Source organism: Periophthalmus magnuspinnatus, chromosome 1 (genome assembly GCF_009829125.3).
Source record: "Periophthalmus magnuspinnatus isolate fPerMag1 chromosome 1, fPerMag1.2.pri, whole genome shotgun sequence".
NCBI classification, from domain to species: Eukaryota; Metazoa; Chordata; class Actinopteri; order Gobiiformes; family Gobiidae; genus Periophthalmus; species Periophthalmus magnuspinnatus.
The window spans coordinates 16607774-16628363 of NC_047126.1; the positions used below are offsets into that span (position 1 = coordinate 16607774).

The 20590-nt window shown below is 37.5% G+C and overlaps 2 protein-coding genes across 5 annotated transcripts in view; one reads left to right on the forward strand and one right to left on the reverse strand.

The window, feature by feature from the left end:
- The window catches only part of LOC117371522 (ras and Rab interactor 2-like), a 268922-nt gene that overhangs the window by 172659 nt on the left and 75673 nt on the right, over window positions 1–20590 (reverse strand). The gene's annotated exons all lie outside the window — the stretch shown is intronic.
- kcnq5b (potassium voltage-gated channel, KQT-like subfamily, member 5b) overlaps window positions 1–20590 on the forward strand; it is a 145847-nt gene that overhangs the window by 94109 nt on the left and 31148 nt on the right. For all 4 annotated transcript variants that reach the window (XM_055224923.1, XM_055224935.1, XM_055224926.1 and 1 more), the window contains exons 2-3: window positions 16691–16781; window positions 18259–18385. In XM_055224923.1, the coding sequence (XP_055080898.1) occupies window positions 16691–16781; window positions 18259–18385 (218 nt within the window). The remainder of the gene's footprint in view (window positions 1–16690; window positions 16782–18258; window positions 18386–20590) is intronic.

Below are 20590 nucleotides of genomic sequence, written 5' to 3' on the forward strand. Positions count from 1 at the left end.
GTTTGGATCATAATGCACTTTCATTGTCTTCTGCTATTTGTAAGACTCATTTAACATAAATTGTTTTCTGCATTATCTAGCCAATATTTTTAAATATGGTAGACGAGTCACAACAAATCAATTTCAGATGCCCTCCCTGTCACAATCAACTGCATAGTGTAACTAGGAAAGAGCAACGTCGGTGAATTGTCTTTCCGTAGACACAACAACAGTGTGTGCACGAGAGAGGTTTGAACCAGCTCTTTTCTTTTGAACTTGTAAATTTGTGCATCAATTTGAGATATTAGGCACCAGTAATATCAACACATCCTCAGCTTCCAGTTTATATGCTACATTTTGAGAATTTTTCACCATTCAAAAGATAATATTTTATTTCAAGTTGCTACTTGCTCTGGCAGTCCTCATTTATCACCATTCTGAAACCCATGGTCAGTACATTTAGCATAACAACAAGCATCAAGCAGTTACCAAACGTCTTCAATTGAGTCCAGGTCTGGGCACATCACATTGTTAAAAAGGATCAGTCACATTGCAGCGTGTTTTACTCACCTATACACTGTAGTTAGCGGTTACATTGTAAACACTTGCTCTTGAAACCTGAGCATGTATAAAATGTGTAAATGAAGATGGAGCTGGAGTGAGTGGTTGTTGCATGTTGTGTTATGGCCTTGCTTCAGGCTACAGTCTCCTCCTGGGACACTCTCAGATCTGAAGAGCTGTGGATAGATAGCACATATTTACATTTTCACTGTAAACAGCCACAGAGCAGATAGACCGCTCTGGGCTTACGGCTTGGACAGGAGAGGGAACTGAATGAGCCACATGGATGAGTTGACTCTATGCCTACTATCTGAATAATAATAGAAATTGCTCTGTTGTTTTGTAAATCTTGATAATAACTTATTAACTTCTCGTATATTCATAGCAAAAGAAAAAATAAATGCAATTCTGTCAACTGAACAAAAAGTTTAGTTCATTCAAGCCGCTTCTTCAGTTCTAGTCAGATTACTGGTGGACACTGCCTTATATCTATCTGAAGGGAGGAGCTAACTACACTGAAACTAACAAAACTATTTGTTTGCAGTTTCTGTTTGTTGGCTGAGTCATATTTCGCATAATCGTTCAGGCTCCTAATGGGTGCTCTCACTTAGCATATTACCTATTAGTTCCAGTTTACAGATTTAAATTTTTCTTTAACTATGGATCATACTTGGACGATTACACAGCCATCTCTTTTGTTTTCCTTGTTTTGATTTAGGTCTGAGTGTGGAGCTATAAATAGGAGATAAATTATGTCTAAACTCCCCATTCCTGTTCAAAGATGGATTGTCTTTCCTAACAAAATTGCCTCTTTAACTCCCCTCTCAAACCATTACATATCATTGGCTAAGATCTGTACCTCACTATATTCACACTTCCTTTAAACCTCATGTTTGCTAGCCTTACCATTTTAGATGTTGTTACATTAACATTTGATAACCCATTGTGAAATCTTACTGCTACATAAGTTGGAATTGATGAGGGCTATAGCATTTTACCACAGAATTCTCTTTGATTTACCTGACAGCAGTTTTTTAGTTGCTGACTTCTTGTGCTCCGTTCTCTTGTGACTTTAGGGTTTTAACTGCTCCTATCCCAATGAGTTGAAGCCTCTTAACTCCCCTTTGTGTTGTGCGTGTGTTTGTGCAATATATGCAGTATTTCTCCATGTTTCTACCCCACCCACGTCTGAAAGGGGAGGGGGTCTGCTGGGGAGCCATGCAGGGGGTTGATCAGGGCACCATCTGGACACTTATAACTTTATTCAAGAGGTGTTAGCTTTCCCAACGTTGTGAAACGGGGTTATCTTGGGACACAGATGGCACTTCCATGTAAAAAGATGATTTCTATTTCATATCAGGATTTTCTTTGCATGTATTTCAACGCCTTCACCTAGTTTAAACACCTGTTCAGTTAATCAATAATCATGATCTTTCAAGCCACATAATTGTAAGTATTAAGAAAGTATGTTGTGAGAATTTTACAAACAATATATGTTTTTTCCCCATTCAATATAAACCATAGACTGTATAAAGTGGACAAAGGCAGTATGATCTTACCCATATAACTGAGCTTCATTTGACTGGAGCTGAACGCTATGGGTGACGTCACACTCCCTCAGTCCACATCTTTATACAGTCTATTCTCTGAACTAAACACAAACTCATTGCAATATCATTATTCTGTTGCGATTTTAATATTTTGTTAAACATAAAATGCTATTTGTTACAAAGGGGGTAAAGGAGGTGACCTTGTTTTGAATAGACATTATAATACAGCTTTTTTCTATGACCTATAAAGTTGTTAAATTAAAGTCTATGAAAATAAGGCACTGGGCTGTAATGGTTGTCAGACTTAGATAGAAGCTAATTTGAGAATAAATTGGACTTGTCTTCTATTTTTCATGTCTGGGTTCCTTATTACTACCTCACATAGATCCATTAATACTTGTTTGACCAGAGCGAGACTGCAGCTCAAACTAGGGCAAACCTCAAGTAGCCTATTGACCGGGCAGTGGCCAGAGATTGTCAAAAAGGAAGGACTTTGGAAAGTGGAGCAATATCCAAGCTTCATATTCATATAAAGTTAAGTCAATCAGTGTAAAAAACGGTTTGCTGCAGGTTTAGTATGTCCCAATGTGTGGCAAATATTCAAATAAAAAATTGGTGAAATAAATCATCTTGTCAGGCGTATCCTTAAGAGCCCTTCAAAAAGAAGACTCTAAAATGGCCGCCCGTATTTGTGGGCGCTGAAGGCATTTTTACGTCAAAGCCCACTCCACTGGCCCTCTCTCACTTATATCACGCACTGCAGATGAGAGCCGTGAAAGTGAATTAGCTGCAGCCTGTTGGACACATAAGAGCGTATTCCGGCAGATGTTACACTGTAGTTGATGTCACAGATAGTAAGTGATGCAAATACTTCAAATATTATGAAGAGCCCAAACAGGTGGGGATGTGAACATGAAAAATACATTGGTCAATTAGTCTGATTTGTAAAAGCAAAATTAAAGATATCCATTGGAACCAGAATGAAGAAAAATTCGGACCGTACCCATAGTGATTACAGATTTTAAACAAGCCATTATATCTTTTGAAAAAGTGCTCAAAATGTTGTATATAGCAGCAAGCTCAAACCCATGATTCTATAACGTTTTCTGGTGAAGTGTTGGGTATCTGTTTGTTGTCATTGCTTTGCCTAGAATATTCCACAGTATGGCTTTAGTCTTCTCAACTGAGACAAGCAGGAGATGCCACCAGACCAAGTTGCAGGTCATATCCGTGGAGAGGAACGACTGCACATGGTTAGAATGAAATGTTTTTAAGATATTTTTGTAGCAATAAAACACATGTGTTGTAAAACCAGGAAAAATAACATCTGTATCAATTGTCACATTATTATATAACGCTTTTCCACCTTCAGGACACACTCCCTACTGATTGAGCCACTGTCGCCCTATATGTATTGCACCTAGAGCCAAGAGGGCTTTAGTGCAATACATTCAACTTAATTGTGCCCTTTTACCTTATTTATAGAACCATAACCATTATACCACTGCAATAGGACAATTTATTCCAATTATATCCTACTTAACAAAATTCATCATCTAACACATTTCCTGTACAAATAAAGTGAATGTAGCCGCTGGCGCTTAACTCAAATGACTTTACTGCCTTCAGGGGTCCTCTCGCTGTGCTCTGTGTCTTTATGAAGCTAGAATTGTTCAGTTTTCTTCTTTAATTTTTCATTACATGTGCTCCTACCGCTCTGCTGATGGCATTTTAATTTGCACTGCCTCTTTACATGGCTCTGCAAAAAAGACTAAAGGCAGTAAACGCGACATGGTGCCTTTAAGGTCTGGCACAGTTGCGGTTTCCTCCAAAGTATCTCCTGCTGCATTGTAAAGAGCTTTTAATACCCGTCTATAGTCTGGGTTTTATTATGCCGTGCTTGGATGTGCTCAAATGAAAAAGCTTGTGCTCTGTGGGTGTTCCTCTGCCTCTATCTGCCTCTCTGCATTGATGTTTTGTATTAAACATCATTTCACACTACAGTGGGTTAGGTTCATGCTTGGGTGTGTCGTGTCCTGTTTTTCCCCACTGTTTCTCTGGAAAGGTGTTCTGGACTAAAACAATGTTCATACGTTCAAATACAATATATCACGTAAAAAGCAAAATAGATGCCAAGGCATATATTCCATAATATGTCATTAAATATATCTGTCTTGGTGATTTTATAGCTTATCATAAATTCCTTGAAAAACATGCATTTTTACTCTGTGGCTTTCCTCTCCACAGGTGGTGGAATCTCTACCAAAAAAATTACATCAATTGAAACAGCTGTCCAATGAAAAATAAATATTGTTCCTCAAAGATTTACTCACATTTATATGCATGCTGGGAAAATGTATTTGTGACTACTGCAATTGTATCACTATTTCCGAAGCATATGGGGTGACAGTGGCTCAATTTCTAGAGTGTTCACCCACTGATCCGAAGGTTGGTGGTTCGAATCCTGCTCTGGACATGAACATCATTAGTTGAGCAGCCAGCTCCCACAGATAACTGCTGTTGTTTGGGCAATACCTTGCTCCCAGTGTCTGTGTACACTGGTGTATGAATGTGTATGTGAACAGGTAAGTGGGTCCTTGATGCAACATGCTTTGAGTGCTATATAAAAATGTGACCAATTTAACCAAGTTAAACTTGAACTTCATTCAATGGATCGGCAGTGACAGATTAACTCCATAATCCCTCTATTTTCTCAAGATCAACTTTTGTTTGTCATATGGACTCAGACCAATATCAATAGTAATATTTATAATGTTGTCCTTGAGCCATGGATTTTAATATTTTAGGCAAAAAAATAATAAAAGTATATTGTAGTGGGGAATAATAATATTTTTGTGTGGGGAAGCTTCTCGACATGAAGTCCTGTCTGTCAGCTTTACCCCGTCATTATCTTCAGGCCCAAATGGAGAGAACATAGAATGAGGTTTGAAGAAATGAGTTTAAAAATACTAGATTAGAGAACTACTGTTTGACAAAGACACATACAGAGAGCAGAGAACACACTGCACGTTCTGTTCCTGTACAAAGAGTGTTCATGTTAATATAATGTGCCAACTGCTGCTTTTGAGAATAAAAGAATACATTTATTATGGTGTCAAGAAAAGTATGGCACTAGTACATGTAATAGCAGTGTACTGGTGGGAACCCATGAAACTGCATGCAACATTGTATTTCAGTGGTTCATTTGACAGTGAAAGTCCAGTTAGTTCACAGCATTTTACAATTTAGTCAATATTTGTGTGCTTTAAAGGTGGGATCCACTATTTGCGTTCCTGGATATGTAATTTGTTCACTGAAATTTGCCTCACCATAGCATTAAATTTTTCTAGCATGACTTTTTGTTTTATTTTTATTTATTTATTACATATGGGTAGTGCATTGATTTTTACTGTGAGCACACACTTCTTCACAGATCTGACCTCCAACTTCAAACTTTGCAATTTAACTAACACTTTCTTGTCTCTAAGGAGATAGAAAAGTTTAGGGTCATTCTGTTGAACATTGCAGGCAAAGCAATAACATCGATCAAGTCGATCTGTGAGCTTAACATTTTGTACTTAATAATGCATGTATCTCTGTTTACTTTTTATATTACTCTTTGGTTTAGCATGAAACCTTGGGCAGCCAGTTGCATGATTTAGAGGAGTGTAGAAGTACTGTAGAAAACAACATACTCAACCAACCATTAAAGGATTCCATTAAAAAGCCCATCGCAGAAAAGCCAATTGTACCTAATTATACAATCAAAAGAGAGACAGAAGCGCGTGCTGCTGACCTAGAAGGAAAACAAGGCACTGATGCAAAACGGATTGGGGCTGTCCACAAAGTCTCCCCCAAAAGCACAGTACAACATCCAGACTGGAGCTGGACAAACCCAAAGTAAACAGCACAGCCAAAGTGGACAGCACCCACCACACGCAAGCTCCGGCCCAGAGGCATCTGTTTTTTATTAAGGCGAAAGTCTGTGGATGTGTTTAAGAGAAGACTGCTCGGGTTATGGTCGCCCTGCTGCAACAGATCAACTTCATGTGAAGTTATCAGAAAAGTAGATGTTGAAATTAGCAATCTTAGACTAGAATTTCAAGAATGTTTTAATTGTTAAAGGAGACATATGTCAGATAGACTCTTGACTCTTTGACTCTTGTGTGATTTAAAGCATGTTTGAATGTTGTTACTTGTAAGAGAAAGCTGAAACCCATGAATATTGATTGGTTCATACATGTTTGAGTAGTCCTACACTCACCTAATGGATTATTAGGAACACCTGTTCAATTTCTCCTTAATGCAATTATCTAATCAACCAATCACATGGCAGTTGCTTCAATGCATTTAGGGGTGTGGTCCTGGTCAAGACAATCTGCTGAACTCCAAACTGAATGTCAGAATGGGAAAAAACGTGATTTAAGTAATTTTAAGCGTGGCAAGGTTGTTGGTGCCAGACGGGCCGGTCTGAGTATTTCACAATCTGCTCAGTTACTGGGATTTTCACGCACAACCATTTCTAGGGTTTACAAAGAATGGTGTGAAAAGGGAAAAAACATCCAGTATGCAGCAGTCCTGTGGGCGAAAATGCCTTGTTGATGCTAGAGGTCAGAGGAGAATGGGCTGAGTGATTCAAGCTGATAGAAGAGCAACGTTGACTGAAATAACCACTCGTTACAACCGAGGAATGCAGCAAAGCATTTGTGAAGCCACAACACGCACAACCTTGAGACGGATGGGCTACAACAGCAGAAGACCCCACCGGGTACCACTCATCTCCACTACAAATAGGAAAAAGAGCTCACCAAAATTGGACAGTTGAAGACTGGAAAAATGTTGACTGGTCTGATGAGTCTTGATTTCTGTTGAGACATTCAAATGGTAGTCAGAATTTGGCGTAAACAGAATGAGAACATGGATCCATCATGCCTTGTTACCCCTGTGCAGGCTGGTGGTGGTGGTGTGATGGTGTGGGGGATGTTTTCTTGGCACACTTTAGGTCCCTTAGTGCCAATTGGGCATCGTTTAAATGCCACGGGCTACCTGAACATTGTTTCTGACCATGTCCATCCCTTCATGACCACCATGTACCCATCATCTGATGGCTACTTCCAGCAGGATAATGCACCATGTCATAAAGCTCGAATCATTTCAAATTGGTTTCTTGAACATGACAATGAGTTCACTGTACTACAATGGCCCCCACAGTCACCAGATCTCAACCCCATAGAGCATCTTTGGGATGTGGTGGAACGGGAGCTTCGTGCCCTGGATGTGCATCCCACAAATCTCCATCAACTGCAAGATGCTCCTATCAATATGGGCCAACATTTCAAAAGAATGCTTTCAGCACCTTGTTGAATCAATGCCACGTAGAATTAAGGCAGTTCTGAAGGCGATAGGGAGTCAAACACCGTATTAGTATGGTGTTCCTAATAATCCTTCAGGTGAGTGTATATTTTCCTGCTTTTGAGGCTTAAGTGTGAAAATTTGTGTTTCACCTACACTTTAAGTCCGCCCACTGTGCTAAAGTACAGTGATTGAAAGTCTGCATTGTCAGGAAACTAATACAGACAAACACATTTACACGTTTGATCAATGAATATGAGGAAAAGAAACAATTACTTTTTGTCATATCTCCCAGCCTGACCAGATTCAGATGTACTTGAATAAAACCTTTACAAGATTCTCCAAGTTTACTAGCTAATAGTGTTCTTCTAAACCGCAGCAGAAGCTCTCAAATATAACAAATGAACCCCTTACTTCACAGCATCAGTATTCAGATGTCACCAAAACCTCTATATCCTCCCAGCCCGTGCACAGTCTGCTCTCCTGGATCATTTACCATGCTCTAATCCCACACATAGTCGGCCTGCTCGGCGTATTTTTTCACTGATACACGAAGAGCATCAGGGTAATGGAGGAGAGGAGCGAATGTCTACCCCCTCCAGTGTGCGGTATAATGCAGACAGCGGAAACGAGGCTTACATACAGAGCACAGGCTCATTTGTTAACATATTTCTTTGCATTTTCTAAGATTTAAAGTTTAAACAAGTGCATGTTTATTAGCCAAATGCAATAGGACTGGATGGACTGGATTGTTTTTGGAGGTTAAGCAAAATCAATAATTAGAATCTGAAATCAGTTATGAGAATAACATACATTTTTACATTCTGGTGATGGTAGATTGATTTAACTTGATTTTCCAATTTCTAATCTTATAATTAATATCAATCAATACCTCTATCCTACTGTAACATTCGAAGTATGTAAAGTCTTTTACGGTGACATATTGAATCATTTAATGGTTGACTGACGAAGCCTGACCTCAACTGAAAACCCACTAAAGGTCATCAGGTCAGAATCTCTTTACAGTAAATACAACCGTGCACTGTTCACTGCTTGATAATTGCAAAATTATAGGCAGGATTATTTCAAACGTTTGTGTCTATACTGTCAGAATTAACCAGTGGTGGAATGTAACAAAGTAAAAGTAGTAGTGTACTTAAGTAGAATTTTTAGGCATCTGCTTCACTTAAGTACATTTTACAGTGGATACATTTTACTTTTACTTCACTACATTTGAGAGCAGTATCTGTACTTTCTATTCCACTACATTTTTTAACTGGACTGTAAAGTAAAAAGTACTTTTCATATGATTTGAGGAGTTATTTTTTCCATGTTCATGGTTCATGAATTCAAGCTTCGGCTTTGAGCAAACAGAAATAATCACACAACATTCATGACAAAAATTAAACTGATTTGTATTGCAACTGTTAACCAAAATATGAATCATCAATATTACAAGTACATTTTTAAGCAGGTACTTAAATACTTTTACATATTTTTTCACGTGATACTATTACTTGAGTAAATTTTTACCTCTGTATCTGTACTTTTACTTACGTAATAAAACTGAGCACTTCATCCACCACTGGAATGAACCTATAGGCAGTATTTGTGTTTTTCAAGTTACTGTTATAGGGGTATTCTTAATTAATTGTATTGTTGAACATATTTATAATTGAATAGAGTAATCATTGAAATCATGATTTTAGATTTGATTAACTGCACAGGCCTAAAAACAGGTATCTTGAAGAATGACAGGAGCATGTTATGATCCGGTGCAGGCTTTTATGAGTTTCTAATTTCACATTGTGTCCTTGTCCTCTTGTAAAGTCACTAAGGGCAACACAGAGGAAACATTAACACACACATACTTCCTTGAAACCTGCTTTTGTTTGGTTTGAGATGCTACAGGGAAGAGAGTGTCCATTTTTATGGTGTCTGCAACCTCTCACAGAGCTGTTTCATTCACTCTCACTCAATTCACTTTTTAGAAGGAATAAAGAGTCTGTTGGTGTTTTTGATGTTTTTTGTAATGTTTTTGGAAACACTGGCATATCTGGTGCCAAAATATTGAAATAATGTAACAAATAAAATAAAATAATCTCATGTACATATACATTTTTACCCAGTATCTATTTGAAATCCAATCATTTTAAATTGTCAATAATCAGCTTGAAAATGACACAATAGTGATAAAATGTTGTTTTTTTTTGTTTTTGTTTTTGTTTTGTTTTTAAGCCCTACACTATTGACTAAATATGTTGGGACAGTAAGTGAAATTATTAGTATACTTTTTTTTTTTTTTTTTACCTTATTAAAGATTGTGGATTGTATGAGCCTTATTTTACATTGCCATATCAAATAATATAGTCAGTTCATAAACCGTGTGTAAATCTGTAAACCTGAGTGAGCTCACCAGCCTGTGGGAATCTGCAGTTACACATTTACGTCACAGCTCTGTGCAGAGTATATTGTCTCCTCCTCAAATTGAATATCTAATTACTTACTCACAACCTTGTGTCTATCCTGGGGGGGGTTACTCTTCAAGTATGTGTTAATGATAGATCAGGGACTTGGCTGCTCTCATCAAAAGACTCAAACAGAATTAGCTTTCAGGACCATGGACAGATCTCTCTCCATGTTAAGAGTGAACGCTTCCTTTGCCGCAGTACAAGTCAATCAGATCAGCATCATTACGACTGCATTAGGCCTGTTAGCCAAGCGGAATCTAATTAACACATGACCAGAGCTTGTAGTGCTTACACAAATGCGTGCTTTTGTGGGATAATGGCGTCTGGCTTCCCATAAATCTACATCTATCAAGCTCAGTCCGTGATGTGAAACGAGTGATAGTAACAGATGCTGGTTCGTAATGGACATTTGCATTGCGTGGATGTTAGCTATTAGCATTGCAACATCATTTCTCAAACAGATCAATTGAGTTATTCAAATGGAAGAGAGGCAATGGGCAGAAGGATACATGTCTATTCAATTAAACGTGTACGACATGTGAATGGTGCAGACGGCAACATGTGAACAGTAGCTATGTAACTGATATTATGTACTGTATAAAATATCAAAGTTTCACCATTTTGTAGACTTTAAAATTAAATTTCAATACAGTTTACTTTGTATAGCCTATGTCAGTGCTGTGTTCTTAGGCAAGGCACTTCACCTACATTGCCTAGTGTTGAAGTCCATCAGTCTGCCCCAGGGGAGCTGTGGCTAGTAGTAGCTTACCACCACCAAGTGTAGAGTGAATGAATAATATGCCATTCTCATGCTGTTATTCATGGGTTACAGCTTCCTGTTGTCTGTGACATTTTGAGGACTTTTCACCATTTAAAAGATTTCATATTTAGTTTTAAATTGTTAATTGCTAGGGCAACAGTTACTGTAACCACTCATTCACACAGGTGAATGACTGGTTGAAGGCGAGGTGGTTGAAGTGTTTTGCTCAGGACACATCAAACTGGAAATCTTGGTGTTCTATGTAAATGCGACCACTCTAAGCCACTGTGTACATTTTCCTGGCCAGTAAAAATCAGATAACTAGAATCTTATCATCCAAGAATTAAATAAATCAGATTTTTGGTGCGTGTTTACATGCACAAAAGACATCTGCTCAAAAGACACTTGTGACGCTCAGTTGTATTTGAAAAAGTGCAATGATTAAAAAAAAAAAAAAAATCTCAATAATCTTCTCATTCATTGCTGTCTTTGCCACATTGGTTTGCCCTTACTTTATCTTGAAAGCCGATTACTAAATGTAACCATTTACAATCTATTTCAATAATATGATAACTCCAGAATTCAATTTTGTGTGAATTTTGTGATGCATGTAAACATCAACCCCAAAATATGATATCATAGAGCTATTAGCAAGATTTGGATATTTCTCCCTCCCTTGTTAAAAGTGATTGCTCTGTTGTCCACCTCCCGTGAGCTATATGAACAGTATTAGACTAAACCCTCTGAGCATGCATGTTAATTAGCAGACTTTGTTGAGTGCTTAATGGCCGCTTCTGTCAAAGGCTCTTTCTCTTTCCCCTTTAAAGTAAATACATTCCAGGCATACTCTAGGGATGAAGGAAAATGATTGTCAGTCTATAATTTTGGGCCTGACAACCTTGTAAGTGCCAGAGGCGTAGGTGTGTGCTTCTGACAAGGAGCTAGCTTTCCTCATGACAGCTCAACAATGCCTGTCACTAGATGTTTCCCTCCAATCAAACCAGCATTATTCAAATCTTTAGAAATGTCAATAGAGCAAACCTAAAACTTCTGCTACTTTTTTATATTGCATTTCAAACCGACTTCTCACAGCAAGGGAAAACTACTTGATTTGACGTTGTTTTAAGCGTTTAATTTAAAGATGTATTTGGAGGGGAGACCACCTGCTTGTGCAGCACCTGAGACTACTATAATGACCTTCTCACTGGCCTCTCCAAATGCACGTTAAGACAGCTGCAGTACATCCAGAATACTGCTGCTCAGGTCCTGACTAGAACCAAGAACTACGAGACCTGTGATCAGGTCTCTGCACTGGCTTCTTGTTGCACAGCTCTGCTTGTGTACAAGTCTCTCCATGCACCAAACTACATCTCCGACATGTTAGTGCCATATGAACCATCTCGCACTCTGAGGATTTCAGGGACTGGCCTCCTGCTGGTGTCCAGAGTCAGGACTAAACATGGGGAATCAGTGTTTCAATTTTATGCAGCTAAAACCTGGAACAGTCTTCCTGAAGATGTGAGACGGGCCTCTACCTTGACTATGTTTAAATCCGGGCTCAAAACGGTTCTGTTTAGCTGCATATGACTGACAGGTTTTTATTCTGCACTTTTCTCTTTTAATGTTCATTTGATGATTATGTGTGATTATTTTGTGATTTTCATGACATTCTGTAAAGCACTTTGAACTACTTTGTGTACAAATTGCTCTATACAAATGAACTCGCCTGAAATGTCCCACTGTATGGCATTAAACATATCAATTTAGTTTTTACTCCAATACAGGTGTTTTTATTGCTCAGAAATTCCTTTCCACAACAATGCTCATTCATGTTCCTTCACGCGAACATGAATGAGAAAAAAATGCAGAAATATAGCTTCATACCTGTGTTGGAATGCCTGTTTTATTTTTAATCATCTTCTTTGCAGCCTTTTGGTGATTTTGGATATTACAAAAAAAAAAAAAAAAAAACAGTGCATTTTTTTTCTTTTTTTCTTGACATATCTCAAACCTAACTGTAGACCATTAAAGACTAAGCTGTCAGCAACAAATAGATTGGGATTAATTTGGTGATTGACAGTCACTTACTTCGTTAACCAAATGTGGCTTTTGCAATCATTTACAAGTCAAACTTGCATTACTCAAATCAGTTGGTTGTCAGAACAGAGAAGCTTCTTCAGAGAGAGAGGGGGAGAAAATCTGCAGAACACATGGCTCCAGAAATAATGTTCAGGCAGGCCATGGAAAATGGTGGCACACACAAGCCAAAGAGGAACTGTGACTGCACAATTGCCTTGCAGCATTACATCCTCTAACATGGGTCAAAGGTCAGGTCTGGCTACAAAGGGTTGGTTAAAAACTACACTGTACACATGAGCCTCCTGCAGTGCATCATGGGTAGCCAACTGTTAATGACAGCATATGGAGACAGCTGTAAACAAAACACTTCTGAAAATGAAAAAGGCACTCAAAGATTGTCTATTGGTAACCGTAGAATAAATACTACAGGATCCACATTAGGATTTGCATTTTAAAATCTAATACTTAGCTGGTTACATATTGTTGTTCAAAAACATAAAAGAAGGGCTCGATTCTTTGATTAGCGAAAAATGACACTCAATTTGCGTATTAAATGTCATTCATTTGTACAGTTTAAGTACTTGGTCGTGTTGGCCTTGTTTTAACATATTGTGCTTGTCAGCCTAATGGTGTAATTAGAGCTGCATTACCTGTCATAGATGTAAATGCCACAGGAATAATTAGTTAAATAAGGTACTTTATGAAAATGGATGAGTTCAGCCCAAAGCGTTCTGTTTCAATCAATATTTGTGTCTAAACAGTAACAGCAGCAATAAGCAAATAAATTCACTTAAAATCATGGAAAAAGAAAAGTAGCATTGGATACAGTGCGAACTATAGAACAGATATCTAAATTTTTTGGGGGGGTTGCCATCTGTTTGTTTCCATGAAGATTTTATTGCTTTGCCTGTAATGTTTCACAGTATGGCATTAAATGTAATTATCTGGATGTTTCCTGACTGGTAAGTTGGCCTGGTGTCACCCATTTTTCATGGAGATAGATGAAGTTTAATACTGTACTGTGGAACATTCAGGCCAAATCAGTAGCATCTTTGTTGAGAGAAACAGAGAAGTTACATAGTGTACCTTTAAGTTTTGAACTGGCGAACAGGTTAAATTTATATATAATCCTCCAGACCATGAAACCTATCTTACAAACAGGAGATGAGCCCCTGGGCACATTGTGTTCACCCACTGTTTCAAGGATGGGTCAAATGCAGAACTCAGATTTCCTTATGGGGACATTCAAATAGCTCAACCTTACAAAATATTAAACCAATGCAATGCAGCATTACAACAAAAGCAGAGCAGCGTGGGGGCTTACAAGGACATGTGGACAAAAAGATAATTTCTATGTTCTGGATGTTCTTATCTGTAACTCCTCTCACTAAGGAATGTGTGACCTCCACTTTGAGAGGGTTATAAAACAGTCTTGTACTTGTACGACTCTGCCTAAAGTTTTTTAATGTGTAACACCATGCAAACCAGAAGAAAACCCGCCTCACACAGATAAACATTGAAAGACACTATAAAAGCTGTAACATGCACATCTCAGGACTCTCTTCCTATCCTCTTTCCTAACAGTTCGTTGCTGCATTGTTCACTTAACTGTGTAGAACTCATTAAACCCTTTAGGCTTTACAAATAATAAATAGGTCTGTGCCATGTCATATTGCTGGTGATTAGGGATGTCACAATATCAAATTTTTGTGTTATGAACGATTATTGAGAAGAAAGATTCATGATTATTGACACCACAACCAAACAACAGTGTACTCTTTAATTTTCTTTCATTTCTGTTGTCTAGCATGTTGCCTTTCCTTTAGTATGAGACCATCTTTATGAACTCAAAACTTTCTCATTGTTAATGTGACATAAACAGCCAGTAAAAAAGCACTTGAAATTTACTTTTTGGACTATAGATTGAATAAAAATAACTTGACCTTATTCCATCCTACCCTTTTTGCCTCTACTACTAAACAACAGTTTCTTTGTGGTGACACTTCTAGTTAAGTGGGAATCCCATTCATTTCAATAGAGACTTTGAGTAAAGTTTTGATGCTAAAATATGATATAAAGGTTGATTTGCGTAAAACTATGTTCATGTGATCTACAAGTCACCACTGCACTGATTTTCTGGGAGTATTTCAAACGGCTCTATAGTGTGTATAGAATTTATTTGCTCTCAAGATTGACAGCCACATGTAAAATAATAAAACCTGAGTGACGATGGCAGTGCCCATGGCATGTTCTGGAAAAAAGGTGGATGAAAGAAAGTATTAAAGGCTATGTACCAGATTTTTCCCATGCATTTGACCAAAGTTTGTCTTGCCCCAGTACAGATATTCTCTATGTAGCTCTTAAGGTCAAAATAAATCCACTGTGTACTGGCTGCATCTAATTACCATCTCTGAAAACTCATCACTGATAAACTCATCATGGTGAATAACTAGAATACTCAGATCGTGTAAGGTAAGTAAGGAATGACTTTGGACCACTGCAAACTGTTTAAAATGAACTTGTTCTGTTCTTCACATTGTTAAGACAGTAAAAAAGTATATTGTACACAATATTGTTATGGGCTTTATGACAAATTTTCACGTTTACATTGTGATGAAAATGTAAAGCCATATCTTCCGGCCCTAATATAAAACATGAATCGGAAATCTCTGTCAGGATGCAGTCTTTCCTTGGACAGAAGTTTTTCAGTCTGTGCTTGTCCAGAGGGTTTAAGAGTGATCGGAGATGATAATACACAGATGTCGTTTCACTGCTCAGCATCAAAACTCCAACCCACTGTGTGCTTTAGACTTACATGTGTTTTGGGAAGATTTATATGATGGAAAAACATTTGTGGAAAAGACAAAACTCAAATTTTTCCTGGCTCTAGACATAACTGGAAGTGCTTGAATGTTGCATGTTTTCCAATCGCTGCTGTGTGACTGGCTGTTTTACTCAAATCATGTTGCACAAATAATTATGATTACGTTCATATCTGAGGAAATGGAATAATGGTTCGAAGTTACGGTTCAGAGAGAGGAGGAAATAAGTTGTGTGATTGGGCTGCCAGCTTGTTTGTTCTTTGTTTTTTCCTTTACTGGATTCAAGAGCTTGTGACAGGGGAAAATCCGCAATTACACAGCACATGTTTGTCGGAATAACAGTTTATGTCTGATGTTATGGAATATAATCTCTTATAGGTCAATATGGCAGACCGCTGATCTCATTTTGGTGACCTTAATTTGTTTAAAAGTGGATTTACTCTTCCTATATCCTTCCAACCTTGTTGATTTGAGTTGCTGTATTGAATTAGTTTAAAGTATTTTTTTTTTTACTTGCTCATTGTTCAATTTGTCTTGTTATTGTTCAGTTGTATTGTACAGTCAGTGGTTGTCTAGGTCACTGTTTTTACATTTTGTATGTTGTGTTGCTCCTTGTAAGAAAAAAATATATATATATAAAAACTGCCAATTTGTTTAATTTTTTATCTTCTTTTTTCAGAAGCTTTTTAAAGGTGCACTGTATAACTTTTCTGTTAGGGAGACTGCTAAATGTTTGTATCCATGGAGATGTTATTGCTTTGGTCTATGGCATTTAACTAATATATTCACTTTTTTTTCGATTACAGGTGTTTTACTGATAATAACATACCTTAAAAAACATCAATTTGTGCTGTGAACTGGTTTGACTCGCCATAGATGGGACCTGTAACTTGGCCTGGTGGTGTTAACTTCTTGCCTCCAAGGAGATGGACAAGTTTAATTCCATACTGTGTAAAATTTCAGGCAAAACAATAACATATAAAGAGAAAGATGTGGCAGTAAAGTTGCACAGTGCACATTTAAATAGACAATAGACTCAATATTCAAAATGCATTGTTGTATGCATTGTTGTTGACGGAGTTCACTAACATTTTTTATATATATTTTCTGTTATAGGTTTATCCTGGTGTTCAGCTGCCTGGTCCTTTCTGTGTTCTCCACTATCCCTGCGCACCAAGACACCTCCTCCTACTCTCTGCTCATTCTGGTAAGAAACTGGACAACCGCACGGCCAAAACCACTTCCTACAAAGCCTGCCCATGTTTCCAAACCATTCATTTTGGACATTTCTCAGACCAACATTTGCGTTGTTTTAGCTCATTGTAAGTCATTAACCGATATGTCAAACCTGGGAGTTTAAGAGGCCAGAATGTAGCACTAAATATACAATAGAAATGAATGCGAGTGTGAATCTGTCATAGCCCAGTGACTGTCCAGAGTGCACGCCCAGGAGAAGTGGTGGAAACTATATGAAAGAAGCCAACCACATGTTCAAAAGGTCCTGGGAAAGTTATAATATTCTCAGTTTAAAAATGTGAATAAATAACACCTAAATGCACACACATAACCATACTACAGCATCATGTGGTCACTATAGTACCACTTTGGTTGACGTGTATTGCTCAGGAGTCATAGCAGGGATCAAACCACCAACTTGAGGGCAGTTCAGGAATATTATGAGTATATCAATTAAGTAATTTATTGTTTATTCAACTTCTACCTCTTTATTTCTGACTGAAAGATTTTTTACATTTTGACAGTTCAAGTGGCACATACATATTGTGCCTTTTTCCTGACAACCTCAAGCCAAATTACTTTCATTTTTATTAAAGTAGATAGTATATATAAGATTTTTTTACATTATTTTTATTTGGATGCTTCTTGTAGGATGGGCCATAAGTAAAAACTGCCCCCTGATATAAAAAAACATATAAAATATCACCTTTAGAATGTCTGAAATCTAAAGCAAAGCAGGGTTCGGCTTCACCCATTTTGCCTCCAGTCTCTCTGTACTCTAGTGTATGAATGAGAGTGTATGTGTAAGAGTGAAAGTGGGAAAACATAATGGAAATAAACTATGTGGTTACAGCATGTATATCATATATTTTGTATTAAAGAAAATAATAATAAAAGTAGTGAATAATCAGGACTTCCAGGATTTGAGAGAAAACAAATTCTGAACTAACAGTGTTTTGGTTGGTGCAAACTTGACACATGAGGCAAGTATTGCATTATCTCTCTTCATAAACCTTCTATTCTGGGACTGATAGGAAACACTGATAAGATAAAGCTCTGGTGAAAGTCCATTGACCTCAAACCCATAAATAGAAACAGCTTTAAACACAACTATAATAGCTCACTTCTCATTACTGGATAAGCTCTTATGCACACTATAATAGAATACATTTCTCATAATATAACCTATTAACCACTGTGTGAAAGGACTTGAGTGGCATAGAGTCCTCTTGAGCTATACACAGCTTATATTTATGTTTATATGTCACCAAAGGCATGCAAATGTTTTGTTTTCTCAATGTGCTAAACTAATTAAAATACTAATGGAGGCTGAGTCAGTGCATTAACAGCACAAATCATAACACCACTGGACCATTTTCTCAGCATTTCAGTTATTGTACGTTCTATGTATGTTGTTCAATATTAACATTTTATGTGTTTTTATGCAGGAGTTCGTGATGATCGTGGTCTTTGGTCTGGAGTATATAATCCGTATTTGGTCGGCCGGATGCTGTTGTCGTTACCGAGGATGGCAGGGCCGTCTACGGTTTGCCAGGAAGCCTTTCTGCGTCATAGGTGAGTTTTATATTCAATGCAACCCCAGTCCTGAAAAACCCAAAGCTAATAATAAAGCAAATGAATTGGTTGTGAAATAAATGTTAATGAGCATTTCCTGAAACACTACCAACATAATTTTCATAACTCAGATTAGCATGTTTTGGAAAAGCATTGAAATTGTCGTCAAAAATCTGAAAACTATAAAAAAAAATACTACCATCTAATGTTTAACTAGCCAAAACTAAACACTGTCTTGAACAATAGGAACTGGCCTGTTCAAAGGATCGATACTTGGAGATAATAAAACTAGTATAAAAAGATAGTCACTTGAACAGCAATCGATAGTGAAGACATGACATACTTGGGGGAAAAAAAAAAATCACATGAATAGGACAAAATTGGACATTTCTGAATAGTTTTGGAGTTGTCTTACCCTAGGCCTATATCAGAACTAGACTAGAACAAGCCTAGTGTATGGTCTACTTAAGAAACAAATATTATTTTATGGTGAAAATTACATTCTATTGTCCAAAACAACAGCATTTATTGTGATATTGAATTTATTCAATATTACCCTTATTATTAAAATCAAGTTTGACATTTTACTGTAATATGGTAACACTAATTACAGTATCATGGCCAGGAAATTGAGAGACTGCAGAATATGAGATTACTGTTTTTTGTGTTGTTCAGTGTCACAGCACAGCATGAAATCGATTCCAGACTAGTACAGTTTACTGAATGCCTCTCTCCACTCTTCACCCTCATTTCAGGCCTTTCTAGTTCAACATAGGAGCCAAAAATGTTTGCTATAATGAACTGAATGAAAATTGTCCTTTGTCTATAATGCATGATTTTTTTCGTTTGTTTTGATTGATTTGTTTTGAGGCCTGCATGACCAGTGCACTGTAGTTGCCCTCTGCCTGAGCATGGTTGTCCTCTCATTCAATGCAATTTGATGTTGGACGTAAGCGCGGTCAGTTTGCTCCTGTCATTTCCAGTTGTGGTCAGAGCTCATAAGAACACAGTGCATTTTTATAATAGAGTTGTTTTAGCAGCCTTTGATTTCTTTTCCACTGTTTAGACATGGATCTTGTCTGTTCCTTTGTGGAAACTGCTGCAGTGAGTTTTTATGAGGTAAACTGGTCTTGCTCCGTCCCACGCACTCCTACATCAATCGCTGTCAGGAGATTGTTTGAAAAGAAAAGGTGAGGGAGGAAAAATGTACCAAAAGCTTTGTAGCAGATATGATATTTCCGAGTTGTGTGAAGTCAGGCTTGTTCAACATTTGTATATCAAGTCAAGACTGATGCATTGTTTTGTTACTATATAAGAAGAGGTCATAGGGGTCATGTCAGGTTTCTTTCCATTCTGCTTATATTTATGATTTAAAACTTTAACTTCGTGGATCAGGGCTAGAAAACAAACTTAACCATTTAAATGAGTGTGTTTATCATTCAGGAATAATTTAGATTTAAATACTTTCTCTTTCTTTTTCATAATTTAAAAAACACATCAAAATTGAGACAAAACCTGGACTAGAGCAGGACTAGACCAGGACTAGACCAGGACTAAGCCAGGACTATACCAGGAGTAAGCCAGGACTAAACCAGGACTAAACCAGGACTAAACCAGGACTAAACCAGGACTAAACCAGGACTAAACCAGGACTAAACCAGGACTAAACCTGGACTAAACCAGGACTAGACCAGGCCTATACTAAGACTAGAGTAGTACTACACCAGGACTAGACCAGGACTAAACCTGGAGAGGGCCAAAATAAACAAGCTCTAAAATCAGGATCGAGTGCGTAAAGTGTAAATCCACCCCTAGATGCTCCAGTTTTATACTTAGAAACGGTTAACCCTGCAGTTTAGATCTTTACAACATTAGTTCACCATTCTGTGAGGGTGCACACACACGACATTAAAATTGAGTCTAAACTGAGACTAAACCTGCAATTAAACTTGACCTAGAGTTACTAAACCAGCACCAAAATTCTTTCATTTAATAATCCATTCATGAGTTTCAATGTGATAAGGACTAGAGCAATTGACTCTTCAAAACAAAGTATTATACTTTTTCAATACCCAAAAGTCCTTATGGGCTTATAATCAGGAAGCTGAAACTCAGGAATCCACAATCTCCACAACACTTATGTTCTTGCACTTGCATTTCTTTTTGATCCATTTTAAATTTATTTTTTTATTTTTTTTAATTAGT